General features: G+C 39.2%; 1 protein-coding gene across 2 annotated transcripts in view; it reads left to right on the plus strand.

Moving 5' to 3' along the window:
- The first annotated feature begins 3032 nt into the window (after positions 1-3032).
- atp8b2 (ATPase phospholipid transporting 8B2) overlaps positions 3033-17969 on the plus strand; it is a 29931-nt gene continuing 14994 nt past the window's right edge. Inside the window, exons 1-11 of one of the 2 annotated variants that reach the window (XM_027006430.2) lie at positions 3033-3181; positions 5028-5095; positions 7792-8170; positions 14200-14258; positions 15234-15347; positions 16345-16443; positions 16578-16639; positions 16748-16820; positions 17047-17117; positions 17215-17294; positions 17871-17969. The exon at positions 17871-17969 is cut by the window's right edge and continues 60 nt beyond it. In XM_027006430.2, the coding sequence (XP_026862231.2) occupies positions 8065-8170; positions 14200-14258; positions 15234-15347; positions 16345-16443; positions 16578-16639; positions 16748-16820; positions 17047-17117; positions 17215-17294; positions 17871-17969 (763 nt within the window). In that variant the 5' untranslated portion in view covers positions 3033-3181; positions 5028-5095; positions 7792-8064. Of the gene's footprint in view, positions 3182-5027; positions 5096-7570; positions 8171-14199; positions 14259-15233; positions 15348-16344; positions 16444-16577; positions 16640-16747; positions 16821-17046; positions 17118-17214; positions 17295-17870 lie in introns of those variants that run through there. The other variant, XM_035530749.1, reaches the window with a different exon arrangement.

Genomic DNA, 17969 nt, shown 5'->3' on the forward strand with positions numbered 1-17969 from the left:
TTGACTGAAAGCAGAAAAGTGCTGATGTTCCAGGGAGCCCTCATGCCTGTGTTTCCTTCTAGCTCTATCCTCTTAGCTGTGCTGACATAGCCAGGGTCCATCCATGCACATTATAGATTCTCAATTTACACACTTTAATATTTGTATATGCCTAATAATCTATCCTAAACCTATCTGTACAGTCGGACATTTTATTAACTACTTCCCATCTTAGGTAAAGGTGTGGATGTGGGGGTCCATGGGCATTGAGAATTATGGTAAACTGGGATGTTATGATGCTGTCACTTCATCTCACATTTGTCACTCAAGTTTGTCTGAAAGCGGCACAGTGCTGGGAGCTCTCCCTGCATTTCATTTAGGCTCTTTCCTTTTACCTGTTTTGCCATAGCTAGGTCCGCTGGAGTCCATCTTTGCACATTATAGTTCCCTAATTTACATACCTTCATACTTGGATGTGAGCAATAATCTGTTCTCTCTTTCTGCTGAGGTACATCTACTCCTGGTGTCATGCTGTTGCTGAGCCTCAACCCATGTCAGCTGCTATGGCTCCTCCCACAACCCCTTGATGCCCCCCTGCAGTAGCCCACCATCCCTCCACCCCAGCCACCCACTTCTCCATCACTATGAGCAGACATTCTTGTGCCAGATGGGTTTCAGACACATCTACACTCATCACACCCATATTAGGACTTCTAAAATCCTGGAAGAGACTTCAATTGCTTACATATTTGTCACTACTTATTTTGTTCTTTATTGTTTATATTGTTACTATTGTGGTGTCCAGTGTTGACCAGAGGAAGATGAACTCCCTTTGAGTGTTGGATCCTCTCAGGGTTTCTTCCTCATGCTCTTAGGAAGTTTTTTCTGTAATCAGGGTTGTTTAAGAAGTCCAGTCTTGGAAACAATATGAAGACAATTGTAATGGGAATACACAATAACAAACAGAAAAGCAAAACATGAAACAAAGCTAAATAAAAGACAAAAGCTTAGAACAAATTGGAGGCCAATATGTATTGGCCAATACACAGGCAGAGTCAACATCTACAAAGAACATCACAATCGACATCCTATAATGACTGGCAAAAGACTGAGAAAACACAGGGATAATGCGGAATAAGTAGAAACAGATGACAACAATGAAAACAAAATGAGGGGTGGAACTAGAACAATAAAGAAGCAAAGACATGTGACAGGTTAACCATGGACGCTAATTCAAAATAAATGTACATTCATTTTATATTTATTTTAAATACCAATTGCATTCAACTCACATTACATACACAACTATAGTTCAAATAGTAGATATTGAATAAACATCCAATTATCGAGGACAACTTGTGCATAATTTGTTACTTACCTGCACCATTTAGCTACAGATCATTTTAGTGTTGCATAAACTGTGCTTCAAATGATATTGAAACAAACAAAAAAGTAAAAATGCATGTGAAATGCATATCGACAGTACGAAGACTCATCATTATCACAACCCTTTAGAACCTTTAAGTTTCGGTTCTGTAAATCATGCAGTTCATTCATTGCTTACCTCGCTACAATTTCCTAGTACGGTGGCATAGAAGTGCATAATACATTATCAAATCAGAAAACAACGGCAAAGCCAAAAACATTACAGGAAACCAGAAAACAAGACAGCAAAACCAAAAATATGACAACAAATTAGGAAACACAACAGAACATATTTTAGACAGCTAGCTAGCATCCTATACCAGCTTTGCCAGCAATAGGCAATTCAACAGACTATTCAGAGGCAACAAGTAAATGTGAACTGTAATAACATTTGGAGTAAGTCAGATTGTTAATTTTTCTTTTTATAAATCAATACCTTGAACCAGAGGAGTGTTAATGATATTTTAGGTTTTAAAAAAAGTTAAATATTAAAGTAAAGCTCTTAATGAGACGGATCTAATGGCAAAAATGTTCATTAAACCATTTTTTAATAAATTGTGAAAGCATGTTAATAAAAACGGACAGGACAATGTATGGCTGATATTTATTTGTTCTCTCCTGTAAAATTTGTCAAAAGTCATTTATGCATTCATGCTAACAGCTAGGCTTCTTGACATTTTTTTTAACTCACTCTGTATTAATAACAATGACTGTACATTTTACATTTTTAAATTAAATCAGTATCTTGGGGTTATGTTCTTTTTTTGATAAAATCACATGTTTACTGATTATTGTGATGTTAGCTCATTATCTAATGTATAAGAATGGATACTTTAGGCATTAAGAGAAAGGGTGAATGCACAACAAATGTGGATGGGATTTTGGTGGAGATTCTGTTTACTGCACATGCTCTGGCAACGGTTGTATACAATAAAGTACCGCTTATTGTATAGAACTGTATAAACTGTTATGGACATGACAAACTATTAAAACATGACAAAAAAACTATTAAAGCATAACAAACTACTAAAAACTATCAAAACATGACAAACTACTAAACCTCAACCCAAATTAAAGTTTGATGCCACATGCTTTAGCAACATTTGAACAAAATAGCTAACAAGCTAACTAGCTAGCTAACCTAATTGGTTTGGTAACAATTGGGAAGTTAAATCTAGCAGCTAGCCACTTAGCTAGCTAGGTACCTTAGCAAACTCAAATGAATTTGACCCTGAATCTGTTAGAACAATTTATTACTTAACAAGACATTGCCTTACTTCAAAAACGTCAAATCTAACAGTAAAAAGGATGTCAAACAAAACTTAATATAACCGCTGACATGTCAACTGCCTGAGCCTTGATGTTTACCGTCTTCACCGGCAATCAACACACCCATATGTATAATCAAATGACAAATAAAACCCCGTTCATCCTAAAGAAATATTAACATCAGGGCATCTTACAGAACGCTTTGGATTTGCAGTTGTGTTTTCTCATTTGTGTGTTTCACTTCCAGGCCACCATACTAGCACAAGGGTCCTACCCCTTTCACTGTATACGTAACCTTGTCTTTGAATGAGTCAAACAGTTTGGACAACCGCTATACTTTGAACTGGGGAACATTTTTATTACTGGGGAAATAACACGTGCCGATCAGCATATGTAGCCTTACACTCATGAGGATACCTATAACAACGGAACTGAAGGAAGCGCTGAAGTCAGATCAGAAGGAACATGTCGCTGAGCATCAGTGCGTAGGCTTACAGGACCTGATAAGGTAGCTGTAGCTCTCCTGCTTATCCGCGCACATCAGTTAATGTTAGCTTATCCACCCGTTCAGAAAGCTTGACCTTTTGTTCGGGTGAAATGTACTTTGTAACTCTTATCACATCCTACTTGCCACATAAATTTGATTCATATCAATATTTTGGAAGCTGTCAAACCTGCTGAATACTGTACTTTCCCAGCTCTTGTGCACCATGCTTGTAGAATAATTTTGTCTGAAAGATGGTTTTGTTTGGCTACGTGACTAGCGTGAGGCAGCTGAGGCAGCTATGTGGTTAGCTATTTCCTCGCACATAAATTTAAACTGGATTTGAAACATTAAGAGTAGTTCAGAAAATGAAGAGCTAGTTGGTCAGACTGATTCCTGAGTGTTTAAATACAACTAATGACTGAGTCATCACATTTATCACAGTGGTATAGGTGGATGGTCTGAACCAGAAAGTAAGAGAAATAAGTCAGAAGAGATATGCTTAATTTTATATAGTAAATGTTATTATAATGCATCTTGTCTGATGCTTCCTGTTTTGAACTGAAACATTTCTGAGACAGACAGAAGGATGGATAAACAGATTGAAGGGACTGAGAAATAGATTAGCCTGCATAGAGAACACAAGCAAGGTAGGCTAGGTACTGGCTTTCTTTCTTTATTTCTTTCATTCATGTTCAGAGCCACTGCTACCTCCTGCAATGAGCAGAATTACCTTGCACAATTTTTTCCTCCTTGATTATAACTTAGAATGTGAACACGTATCAGTTTATTGTTGGGCTATTTGCTATCTTTAGTCATATGACCTCCTGTTAAGCACTACGTCAGTATGCATGGATTTTTGTTAGTGAGTTACTGTATCATAAATTGTATTGAGTTTGAGTTATGCCAAAAATATCTAGTTTTTGGTTTAAACACTGCTTTTAAGTGTTGGCACCTGCCAGTTAGAGCCCTGTCATGTTCACAGGTCTGTGCGATTGTATTAAACTTTGAGTTCTGAGTGCATTTGCATTACATTTTCATCATAGAGCAAAATTACAGTCTGTTTCTTGAATTATATTTTCCTTTTGCGTGTTTTTTCATTAGGTACATTCTTATAGTTATAGCAAGCAAAATCTTGTTTCTGAGTTTTTGTGGCACATCTTGTCTTCTTGCATAGACTTGTTTGTAAATCCTGTCATTTTTGATGTCATCCCTCTGATGGCCTGAAAACAATTCCATGCTATCTTTTGTAGCGAGCCAGACAGACAGAGTACTGTGTGACTCAGGGCCAGGTTGGCTGGAGTGTCTTCCCAGGAAGACCTACAGACAACCAGATGCAGTCATCAATTAACATAGCCAAAGCACTCTACAGAGTGCATTATTTGATGTTCTGCCTTGCTAATTATTAATGTGTGCCATAATGTTGTGTCATCACAAAAGATAAGCGTCTTGTGTAAAAAAAATTGTGAACATGCACCAATTTTCCACATCCACATTCTTGGTGAATTGAACAATTGTCAGGGTGTATTTGATGTTTTTTAATAAGTGCAAGAAAACCTTTTTTGGTTCTGTGCCAGTACTCTAATGATAAGGAGACTGCATAATATATGAGTGCTGAATCAAGTTCATCCAGTGCTCTTTTGGCTAGAAATAAAAATGTGATAAGAAGTTGTCATGTCCTGAGTAAGTAACAGTGGGGTCATTTAAAGAGTGGCTAAGATTTAGCTGACAGTTCTGTGCTGTAACTGGGGGATTGGATATCACTGAATTTCCTGAGTAAGCAGACATCTATTCACCTTTTACCCTTGAGATACTGTTGATGTGTTTAGTGTTTCTATGTGTGTGTGACTGACTGTGTCTGTGTTTTTAGATTTTCCCATGGGACAGAGTGGTAGAAAGTCTGAGGTATGGAAATGTTCAGAAAGAGGCCTCCCCCAGGTAATTTTCTTTTAATTGGATCTCTGAGATGTTATACTTGCAAAAGACAAGTATGTGGCATGTACCGCTACACCTAACTAGCCATAACAAGTCATATCCACATAACCCGCCCCCAACAGCAAACCAGACTGAATACACGACCATCCTTTGTAGCTAGACACTCCATTACAGAGGGCACTGTTCACTACATTTGAAAGTCATGTCCTGATGTGAAAAACTATTGCTCCCTAATTTCCTTCATGCCATCTTGTGTTCTTTCTCTTAATAGACTGATTTTTCCCTAAACTTGGTATTTGCTTCCCTTAATTGAATAGTAATGGTTTTTCAACTGGGTTTCTGTGTCTGCGTGCATGTGATCAGAACACAACAATAAATAAAGTATTTCCCAAACATTCTACATTTCTACATTGCCATATTTTTCCTATCCTTATTGAACAATGATTTCAACAAAGTCATTGATGGTAAAAGTATGTGAACAACTGGAATGTGTTCCAACATCTGGAATGCCTTCCAATGCCGAACCTCAAATGTCTGCTCTTGGATTTTGCAGTTTGTTAATTCCAATTTAAATGGTAATGTTTTAATCTCTCAGCTCTTTACTTAGGCGTCAGGTACAAAGTGTCCAGGTTTAACTGTTCAATCAACTGCCAGTGAATACAAAATCCAGGTCTGGAAATTGACTTTGTAATGACCTGAAAAGAGGGTTATTGGAGTTAAGTGCTTGTTTGGGTGATGTTTAAAAAAAAAATACAAAATTTTGTTATTAATACAGTTTTTATTCTTCACAGTAGAATTCCATTCCAAACTTCAATATGGTCTAATTAAATAAATTCCAGAGGACGTCTGAAAAAAAGTTGTTCAGGCTGAAAAAAGTGAGAGAGTTATGAAAGTACAGTCTGGTCGATAGTTTACCAAGGGAAGAAATTTAGCACATTTATTACTTGCCCCAGGGAGGGATGCCCTAAAAACACAGGACAGTTCCACACTGTAGAATCCTTAAACCAGAGTTAAAAAAACAACAAAAAAAAACAACTGCATCTTGGACATGCATGGTGAACTGATCACTTAAATTACTTTTGGTTGTGGTCAGGGATACAAAGCTATATAACATTTGTAGTGTGCTCTGAGATGTTCCTGAAAACACTGAAGGACTGATAATCAGATGGGCCCTGGAGCATACAATTGATTTACATAAAGTGCATCAATGGTTTAAAGCTTGCTAACAGTTGAGGTTAGTCAAGAAATTCATTTAATCTGTTGTGACAGGTGTGAACATGTAAGGAACTGCAGGAATCTTGTGCATAATGTCTGTGTTTATCTGTGATCATGAGTCCACATGGGAGGTTAATAGAGGATACCATAGCTTTCCAGAAATCTTTGCTAGATTATCTGGTCAGCTTTACTTGAAAAGGATATTTTGGGAAGTAATACTGAATGGGGAAAACATCAAAATCAAAACCTCCACCAAACTAGTGGGAAGAATATAATGGACTGCTTTGCTGCCTCAGGGCCTGAGAAGCTTGCAGTCATTGAAGAAACACTAAATTCCAAGTTATATCAGGAAATTCATGTTGCAATATCAGGATGTCTGTTTGTGCTCTGTCTAAATCTTAGAAGCATGGAACATAATAGGGAACCAGACACAATGAGAAACCCAGAAGTGTTTTCCAAAATTCCTATTGAAACTGTTCTTTACAGGAATAGGCCAACATCTTCTAACCACTGTGCATGACTGACCAGCCTCTAGAGAAATTGTTCTTCCTAATAAAGGCTCTGCAGTAAATGTAAGGGTTCACATACTTTTGCCATTCATGATTGTGCAAACCATTTGTTTGGTGAAATACAGAACTTTTAAACATGGGGTGGATCACAGATCACATTTTAGGTGCTATTCATTCAGAAATGATGTTACAATTCAAGAGGTAGCTTTGACAACTTCATACTGACGCGCTGAAGACAGCTCAGTATTAATTAGACTCAGTAAATGCCATCTTCAAAGTTTAAGCTTCAAGTGTAAAATCTGGTCAGATTTGTCCTGCAGTGTGAGGGGCATGAGTGAATTGGTGTGCATGTGTGAGTGTAAGAGTGTTCGTGCACAGACACAAGAGCATCTGAGTGAGTCAGCAATTTGGAACACATCAGTTTTAGCTTTCAGTGGTGGGTGAAAACACACACAAACAGCCTGCCTGGTCAAGTTGTCACCTGCTCTTCTTTAGTGCTCACTCTCCTCTTTTCCACATCCCTGCACAAGGCAAGCTGCAGTTGCAGTAGTATCTGGAGTCATCTAGGCTCTGAATCTTACAACCTAATGCACGTATAGTATTTTCCTGGAGCCCGCATGGCGGCGGATGTGTGGAGAGCTTCGTTTTTGGCACATCCTCATCAGCGGGCTACCTCCTCAGCGAATCAAACCTGTCTCCGGTTATGACATATAAAACAGCGTGGACTGCTCGGTAGCTCGTAAGTGTTATTTGAGCTGCCATTTGACTTAAAATCGAGACGATGTTGGTGCTTTTACAATGCAAATCAATGAGTACGTGAAATGAGTTTAATGACAATAAGATTAAAATCTAATCAAATGACACCCAAACTCAACGCGCGTGCGAAGGCATATCGCTTACCACTTTCGTTTGAAAACGTATCGACGCCGTAACTCGATATGGAATTCTAATCTTTTAAGTAATGGTTTGTTCCAGAGTTTTTCGGATAATAATACAGCGTCTCCAAGCTGAGTGACCTTCTTGACTCTGCGGCAAAACTGACGGGAGGAAGAAAACAACCTCCGCGCTTATCGTTGCCGCCTTGGTCCAACTGCGCCGCAGTTCTGAAGTCTGTCACGCGCACGTATTTAGAACGTCAGCGCGTTCGGCCGGCGCGTGTCAAACTCCATCCGAAACTGCGGATTTACAGCTGCTTTAAGAAAATGGCACTACTGTGACGGAACATTCAGAGAACATTCTCCAGTCAAAATGACCATTCCTAAAGATATTCCAGAGAAGTGGTTCCCCATTTTTCCCCATCTGAAATGGATCAAATTGGGACTCCCAACCTCGGAAAAGATAAGATGCGGAACAGGTAGCTTATATGTTAGTTGTTGCTGTTCTTTATAGTTGGACTATTTTGATTTTTTTTATGTTCCATGTGCAATGTACCATTCTTATGTCACTTTATTTTATGTCAAACCATCATTCAAAAATAAATGTTTCTTAAATGTTATGCTTTATTAATATTATTCTTGCTCATTTTTACCGCAGCTTCGCTTCACTTCACCTTGTGATGTCAATAAAATTCTGCATTCTTTTCTATTTATGTGCTGGTGTGTCATTGCCTCATCATGGATGTTTCCCAAAAATTACATCAACTGGGGTGTGTGTGTGTATGTGTATGTGTGTGTATATGTGTGTGTGTGTTTGCTTGTTTGTTTGGGTCTTCCTGACCTTGTATGTGACAGTACTACATTACCAGAACAGCTACCTTCAATATTTACAATCTAAAATAAATAGCTACCTTCATCATTACATTTGCCAGTGATAACCACTCTCTTGGGTTGGTTAGCCATTCAATACCTTTTTCAAAGGGTCACCTTCATTACAGCTTAACTTTTGCATATTAAGCATGTGGTTGTATTTGCTAACCGCATCTGTCTACATGAAACAGTGTTTACATTTTATGTTATTCATCTTGGTTTAATTTTGTTGTTGGATTTCTCTGGTAATGTTCCACTAGTACTATCCATGCCCACTAGTGTCTAGAGCCACTTCAGAGGTTAAATTTTGCTCTGGTTAAATGTCAGTGATGTAATAATGCTGAGATATGCAGGATTTTCTCTTGTGTAGAGAAATTCATTACATTATTTCCAGTGATTTGAAGTCAAATCACCTGTGATGAACTGATGTAAATATTCTCAAAGAACTCTCATCCACAGCTCTGTTCAGTACTGTCTGATATGTTACAGTGTCCAGTGACACCATTTGGTTGTGTTGTTTTTGGGCCTCTCAGTTGACTGTCTTTTCTGACACAAATTATACACATATTGTACACATAATATGTATGTATATTTGCATTCATATTATGTCTTGGCCTGTCCCCTCTCTGTATTACAGATCTGTCATCATCTTAGGTCTATTTGGTCAGTGGATTATGCATTTAGCAGTTAAAAATGTTTTATTTTTCTGTTAGTCATTTTTAAAATATGTTTTATGTAGGTTATCTTCATGCACACTCTTCATTTAATAAAACTAAATTAAATAGTTCTTCTCTACAAATAATATTTTTCCATAGCAGTGATGCCTTCTATTTTTTTCTGTCAAGTTGAGCTTCTGTCAGATTCACGCAGAAAGTGAATGACCTACATTATCAGTGTCTTTGGTAGTTCTGCTTACCCCGTTTTTGCACCTGGCATGCACACATGCTCGCAAACCCCTAATCTGTACTAAAATGTACACTTCAACTCTTGCACTGTCCCTATACAGTCATTGCTATACTAAGCAAAAGGCCTGGGTTTTACTGCTCAGAAAAGCCCCACAGTGAGCTGGTTTCACATCGTTACATGGAAACAGCCTCATTGCATCACGGCTATTCTCCTCCATTACTGTTCTTATGCCATTCACTTGGATTTCACCACTGCATTGTAATTGCCATGGTCTTTAGCAAAGAGAAGCAGTGTTTTTTTACAACCAGTCTTTAGACAGTGTAAAGGAGAGTGAATGCTTAGGCAGCACTCAGTGACCTTTTTGCAAGAAACCACAGAGGCTCTGGGTAATTTACTGAGTGCAGGACAGAGGGGGTGTGAGGACTGACTCAATATGCAGAGACTGCTAAAGGCTGCGTACGTGTGTGTGCGTGCGTGTGTGCGTGCGTGTGTGTGTGTGTGTGTGTGTGTGAGAATGTAGGCGACCTTTAGTGATGCACCCATTTGGTGCAGACACAGCTCTTGGTCATTCACCAGACCTCTGCATGTGGGTGGGAAGGGTGTCTGCATGTGTGATGTACCACATCATTGCAGTCTGCAAAGTTTGAGCTGTAGTTCCTGCTGAACCTTCTTGCTGCAGCACTGTAGTGCTAAGTAGGGGTGATTTCCTGAGAGAGCAACAAGAAAAATGTGTGTGATGTGTATTTGTTTTTTTTCCCCTCTCTCATGCAGCATGTAATCAAACCAGGCATTTTTTGGTAAACTCTCATCAATATTATAGCACTGCAGTACAGAGGAGTGCCAGACCTGCTCCCTCTAGCTTAGCCATACACATGCACACACAAACCCCAAAAGGTCTCTGCTCATCTCACCTCTATAAATTGCAGTGGAATATGAACTGAATTTAAGGCCGGTATACAAGGGAGGTTCAAGGGTGAAAAACAGTTTATGCATAGCAAAAGAAAACCACACTAAGACATGGGCTGCAAATGTGTGTGTGTATATATACTAATGTGGATTTGTGTATAGCAATTTTTTGAAGTAATAATATGTACATGGATAGTGTTTGAACTTTATCACAAACATTTCACAAAAAAACATGTATATCATCATAAAATATTTCAAATGCAAAAGCTGTGTTCCAAGTTGCCAGTGCCTAGTTGTGCATTCTCAATCCGTGGATACAAATCAGTACAATTGTTTTGCTATAGGCCTAGGGGGCAGAAAAATATCTGTGTTTACCAGTCCAAATTAGGTTGGGTTAGCCAGCAATAGCTGTTCAACTCCTAGTAAGTCTCTCTGACTAATTTGACTATACTGGTTAGTCTCAGACAGGAATAAATCCAACAGAATTACAGTGGAGTGTGAGCCCGTTAACAGATGCAGAATAACGGAGCTAATCGCACCCAGAGAGAAGACTCTTACTCTTATTGTCTCTTACTGCCTGTTTTTGCACTAGAATATTTACTGACTACTGTCATTGCCATTGGTTGGAAGAAACAGCTTTGTCTTTTAGGGTGATATTCTGTTGTTTTTTTCATCACTCAAATGCCACTGTTTTTCTTATGTTTTTCCCTATTCATAATTGTTTGCCAGGAGCCTCTTTCACTGTTCTAAAACTGACATTAAAATGCTTATGGTTACTATGAAACATCTTGCGTACATGCACCGGAATTAATAGATGTGTTGTAAATAGGTGCGTGTGTGGATCTTTATGCGAATATGAGGGGAGTGAATCTGAAAGTGTTTCCTCTACCTGCCATCAGCAGAACTGAAAGCTGTAGGTGGTGTATAATTGGCAGGGCCTATTCTCTCTCTAACACTTCTGTTTTCTACCTCAGTGAACAGTTATTAACCACTTGTGCTCCTTCAGATGTACGTTATATGCCAGTGCATAGAGTAACTAACAAGAGCTGCTCTGTCTTAAACAGTGCGGTGCAGCTTTGCGATGCTGGGCATCTATTGTACAAAATTGGAGTTTCTTTTTTTTTCTTCTTAGCAAGATCTTTTAGTTTTAATTGCAAAGATTGCACTGTATGCAGGGATTGGTTTCTTATTAGAGATTCATACATACACTATATTGCCAAAAGTATTCCCTGATCTGCCTTCGCATGCCTTCGAACTTGAGTTACATCTCAATCTTAATCCATAGGGTTTAATATGATGTCGGCCCACCCTTTGCAGCTATAACAGCTTCAACTCTTCTGGGAAGGCTTTCCACAAGGTTTAGGAGTGTGTTTATGGGAATTTTTGACCATTCATCCAGAAGTGCGTTTGTGAGGTCAGACACTGATGTTGCATGAGAAGGCCTGGCTTGCAGTCTCCCCTCTAATTCATCCCAAAGGTGTTCTGTCGGGTTGAGGTCAGGACTCTGTGCAGGTCAGTCAAGTTCTTCCACACCAAACTCACTCATCCATGTCTTTATAGACCTTGCTTTGTGCACTGGTGTCCAGTCATGTTGGAACAGGAAGGGGCCATCCCCAAACTGTTCCAACAAAGTTGGGAGCATGAAATTGTTCAAAATCTCTTAGAAGCATTAACAGTTCCTTTCACTGGAACTAAGGAACAGAGCCCAACTCCTGAAAAACAACCCCACACCATAATCCACCCTCCACCGAACTTTACACTTGGTACAATGCAGTCAGAAAAGTACCGTTTTCCTGGCAACCACCAAACCCAGACTCGTCCATCAGATTGCCAAACGGAGAAGCATGATTCACAACTCCAGAGAACATGTCTCCACTGCTCTATAGTTCAGTGGCATCGCTTACACCACTGCATCTGACGCTTTGCATTGCACTTGGTGATCTAAGGCTTGGATGCAACTGCTTGGCCATGGAAACTCAATCCATGAAGCTCTTTACGCACTGTTCTTAAGATAATCTGAAGGCCACATGAAGTTTGAAGGTCTGTAGAAAGTTGGCGAACTCTGTGGACTATGTGCTTCAGCATCCGCTGACCCTGCTCTGTCATTTTAAATGGCCTTCCACTTCGTGGCTGAGTTGCTGTTGTTCCCAGTCTGTTCCACTTTGTTATAATACCACTGACAGTTGACTGTGGAATATTTAGTAGTGAGGAAATTTCACAACTGGACTTGTTGCACAGGTAGCATCCTATCATGGTACCATGCTGGAATTCACTGAGCTCCGACTCTCTTTCACAAATGTTTGTATAAGCAGTCTGCATGCCCAGGTGCTTGGTTTTATACACCTGTGGCCATGGAAGTGATTGGAATACCTGATTTCAATTATTTGGATGGGTGAGTGAATACCTTTGGCAATATATTGTAGTGCAAAAGTGAATTCCATTCCAGAGAATTAGCAAGTAATAAATTGCTAAAACCCACCTGTAAAGTGATAAAGGGTTACTGGAAAAAAAACATCTTTGTTGGTTTTTGAGGTGTTTTTATGAGACTTGTAAACTGAAAATGCATTTGGAGTTTGTGCCTCTCATAAAATGTGTTCTCCTGCTCCTTGTAGTCCATTCAGTATGTGTACAAATGATGTCTCAATTACAAATCAAAAGTTAATTAAGCAGCACTGGGCAGTATAGTTTTCATCCATCGTCATGAACAGTGTAATGGCATCAGATGACAAACACTTTTTGTCCCTCTAGATAGATAGATAGATAGATAGATAGATAGATAGATAGATAGATAGATAGATAGATAGATAGATAGATAGATAGATAGATAGATAGATAGATAGATAGATAGATAGATAGATAGATAGATAGATTGATAGATAGATAGATAGATAGATAGATCGATTGATTGATCGATCGAACGAACTTTATTGTCATTCCTCAGTACAAGTACAAGGCAACGAAATGCAGATAGCATCTACCAGAAGTGCAAATAGTAGCAATGTGCAAAACAAGTGTGTGTGTGTGTGTGTGTGTGTGTGTGTGTGTGTGTGTGTGTGTGTGTGTATATATATATATATATATATATATATATATATATATATATATATATATATATATATATATAATACACTGTATATGTGCATATATAATGTCAAGTATAACAAGATATGTGAGACATATAAGATATATACGTAATATGTTAAGTATAATAAAATAAATCACAATATGATGTAGGTAGTACATACAATAGTGTAATGATTATTTACAGTGTATCAGTGTAGTACAGGATAGATATAAACAGTAGTGTATGATGTACATACACTATATCCAGTATGCTGAATGCTGAATATAAATAAGTCCAGGGTACACTGCATGGAAGGTGTAGGAGCAGCAGTATTTATCGGTGTATTGTAGAGTTAAGTAAAGTGATGGTGAATGGAAAGAAGCTGGACCCGAGCCGACTGGTTCTAGCACGGATGTTCCTGTATCGCCTCCCAGATGGTAGGAGGTTAAACAGTGTGTGGTTGGGGTGGGAGGAGTCCCTTATGATGCTACCTGCTCTGCACACACAGCGCTGGTGGTAAATGTCTCCAGTGGCAGGGAGCTGTGCACCAACGATGCGCTAAGCATTCTTCTTCACCTTTTGCAGTGTCTTAATTGTCTAATTCTCACTGTTCTGCCTGTATCAGCTGAAAGGGAAATTCATTTGATTGGCTGACCAGATGCAAACCTGTTGCTCAGTAACTCCTCCACAGGCAGCGTGTTGCAGACACTATTGGATGCTGAATTTCTGAAATGGTTTAATGTTGTGATTTTTTTCCTACAGAACAGGAAAGGAGGGTCCGAGCCAATGACAGGGAGTACAACGAGAAGTTCCTGTATGCGGTGAGAAATACGCGCACACACACACACAAACACACACAAACACACACACACAAACACACACATACATATATTCAGACCCCTTTACTTGTTGCATACTTATCGTGTTGTAGACCTGATTATAAAAAAGGATATAATTATCATTTTTACCCATCTACAATTAATCTCTCACAATGATAAAGTGAAAATGTTTTTAGGGAGTTCAGAAAATGTATTTTTTTAAAAAATCAAAAACTGCACACTTGTATTTGGGCAGTTTTTCCCATTCTTCATGACAGCTCTGTCAGATTGGTTGATAGTCAAATCAAATCAAATGTATTTATATAGCGCTTTATACAACAGATGTTGTCACAAAGCAGCTTTACAGATGTCCCCAGTGAGCAAGAGTAACAGTGCCAAGGGTGACAGTGGCAAAGAAAAACTCCCTAGAGCATGAGGAAGAAACCTTGAGATGAACCAAGACTCAAAGGGGGGGGCCCATCCTCCTCTGGCTGGCAACAGTCACCACAATTTTGAGTAACAATTTTAAGTGAAAAATAAATTAATAAAAAAATTTAAAAATAAGCAATTAAAGTTTAGTCCAGTTTTCTAGAGCTATTAACAAATGTATTGAATGATTTACCAGAAATACATCATCAACAAATGAGTTGATATTGACATAACTTCATATTTGATCAATGATTACACCCAGCTCATTTAAAATTGCCTTTGGGTCTTTGCAACAATGTGTCTTTCATTATACTTCCAAGTTGTTCACTATGCACCAACTTGTCTTTGAGAATACGAGCTCTTCTACAAAAGAAAGATGGAATAACGTGAACTATTTGCACAATATTCCTGTTTCTTAAATCAATACTTTTAATGCATTAGTGAAGGTAATACAATACAATATGAAAAATAAGTAAACTACTGCTTTACTTTTCATATTCCTGCAGCATTTAAAAAATATTTAAAGATGCCCCCCTTCTGTATTTGCAGAATAACTGCATCATGACCTCAAAGTACAACATCATCACCTTCCTGCCGGTCAACCTGTTTGAGCAGTTCCAGGAAGTTGCCAATACTTACTTCCTGTTTCTTCTCATACTGCAGGTACAATAATTTTATCTGTTGTTAATGTTTTTTAATCATAGAAATTTAAAGGAAGGGCTTTCAGAGCAAAGTAGTTGGCGACCCATAACATGATTTAATTGTCAACCACTGCAGTTGGACTGACTATTGTGGTTTTGTTTATGTTAGAGCATCCAGGGTTGGGTTTTACAGTCCATTGCACATAAGCTAATGACAGAGGGCAGAGCATGGGCTAATCAGCCTGGCTGCTTCTGTCTGTGCCCATAGTCACAAGAAAAGCATGTGAGATGTTCAAATCTGTCACATGCATGCTTTGCGAGAGGTGACGTCATGCGCTTCTCATTAGCAATTGCAAGCATGGAATTGGGTTGTCAGAGGCAGACTGTCCTGAGATGGTAATCCCTTGTTCCTGGAGGTACACATTATGTAACAGGAAAGTGATGGATGGAGTGATGTACGTGCTGTCAGCCATGGGATCATCTTACCGAACGGTTTAGAACAAGACAAGGGTACGGTCCACCATTGTGTAGGAGTGAGAAAGAGCATTTTTAGTTTAATTAATGCCTTTCTCTTACTTAAGGTCAGGCTACAAATCACAGACGCAACAACACACAAAAACAATCATTTTTGCCAAAACATTGTCGGTTTTAGTAAGACCATCATTAAGAAGACCTAAAAGAGCAGTGGAGCAGAGATGAAGAAGTTTGGCTATAAAGGAGTTGAAAAAGTTAGGCTGATTCTTTTATTTGTTTTTTTGGTTATTATTGTCTAATGAAAACATTTTGTCACCAATAAACTCTATCCTTCCCTTTTTAACTCCTCCTTCTGTCATCATCTTCTTCTTCTGCTGCTGCCTCTCTCACCAACTCGGACAGTAAAAACGGTTAACTTTGTCTCTCTCTCACCTCCCTCATTCTTTCTCTCTCATTCTCCCCTTTTCTGTACCTCCCATACTCTTTCTCCTTTTGTCTCCTCTCTCTACCCCTTTCTCTGTCTCTCTGTCTTTCCTCTATCTCAGTTGATTCCTCAGATCTCTTCTTTGCCCTGGTTCACCACCATAGTGCCGTTAGTACTAGTGCTGAGCATCACAGCAGTCAAAGATGCCACTGATGACTATGTGAGTCTCTGTTTCTCTTTTGCTATCTCACACATTACACACGAAACATCGTGCTCCTGGTGCCTGTCCCATGCAACACAATAATGTACACTAAGCTATAACCTTGCTTAAAATCCTCTCTGTTTCTACTGTAGTTTCGTCATAAGAGTGATAACCAGGTGAATAACCGCCAGTCTCAGGTGCTCATCAATGGCGTGTAAGTAACTAATCAAGCTAGTGCTAATAGTGCTAAATCACCATCCAATAGTGTGTGTATAATTATTATGTCACTGAGATGATGTCACTTCCTGTCTGCTTGCTGTAGTCTTCAGAAAGAGAAGTGGATGGACGTGAGAGTGGGTGACATTATCAAACTGGAGAACAACCAGTTTGTGGCAGTAAGTCTTCCTCTTCCTCTGCCTTGTGACATGGCCCATACCCTGTAGTAACGCATTCGGATGTGGATTAATGCGTCACACTTGTTCCAGTTCACTTACTGTACTGTAGGGTGTTTTGGATTTGGTGCGTGTAGACTCCATGTTCACCTGTATCGTGGGCAGGTGAGGAATGTACAATATGGCTGAACAGTGATTAGAAAAAAGGGCGTGTGCATGTGTGTTGCAGGCTGACCTGCTCCTGTTGTCCAGCAGTGAACCTCATGGTCTGTGTTATATTGAGACAGCTGAGCTGGATGGGTAAGAGTTCAGCTCTGCTCCTGTGTCCTGTGAAAACAGGACATGAGTTTCTTTCAGTGAATCATTTGTTTCATTTTTGTTTGTTTGTTTGTTAAAGGGAAACAAACATGAAGGTGCGTCAGTCTCTGGCTGTTACCTCAGAGCTGGGAGAACCTGGAAACCTTGCACAGTTTGATGGTATGAGGTATCTGAAATGTGTGCGTGTGTGTGTGTGTGCATGCATGTGCGTGCATCCATGCATGTTAAGTGAATAGGACTAAAGATTTGTGGAACTGCTATTACCAAATAGCAGAGACAGAAGTGTGTGTGTGTGTGTGTGTGTGTGTGTGTGTGTGTGTGTGTGCGTGCGTGCGTGCGTGCGTGCGTGTGTGTGTGCGTGCGTGTGTGGGTATGTGTGTGCGCAAACATTTTCTGCTGTCAGCAACTCTAAAACCCATCTATTTTAGTTAAACACTGGCTGTTATCCAAACAATGCCTAATATCTACAGAGATAGAACCATTACCTCTGTCATACCACTCTGTGAGTGCTACTTAACTGTTATTGTCTGGTTATTGTCTGTTAGTCTCTGGCATATTTATACTGCTGTATGATCAGATTTGCACACATATACTAACACAATTACAATGAGGTGACTCGAGATGATATTAATCAGGTTATGTTTGAGGGAGAGTAGTTTAAGATTTTCACATCCCTTATGTAGTGTCTTATCCATGTTCCTACCAGTGTAACACACTCTCTATGTCCATGTCCAGGAGAGGTAGTGTGTGAGTTACCCAATAACAAGCTGGACCGTTTCTGTGGGGCTCTGCACTGGAGGGAGTGTAAGTACACACTTACCAACAATAACATGC

Source organism: Electrophorus electricus, chromosome 10 (genome assembly GCF_013358815.1).
Source record: "Electrophorus electricus isolate fEleEle1 chromosome 10, fEleEle1.pri, whole genome shotgun sequence".
NCBI lineage: Eukaryota > Metazoa > Chordata > Actinopteri > Gymnotiformes > Gymnotidae > Electrophorus > Electrophorus electricus.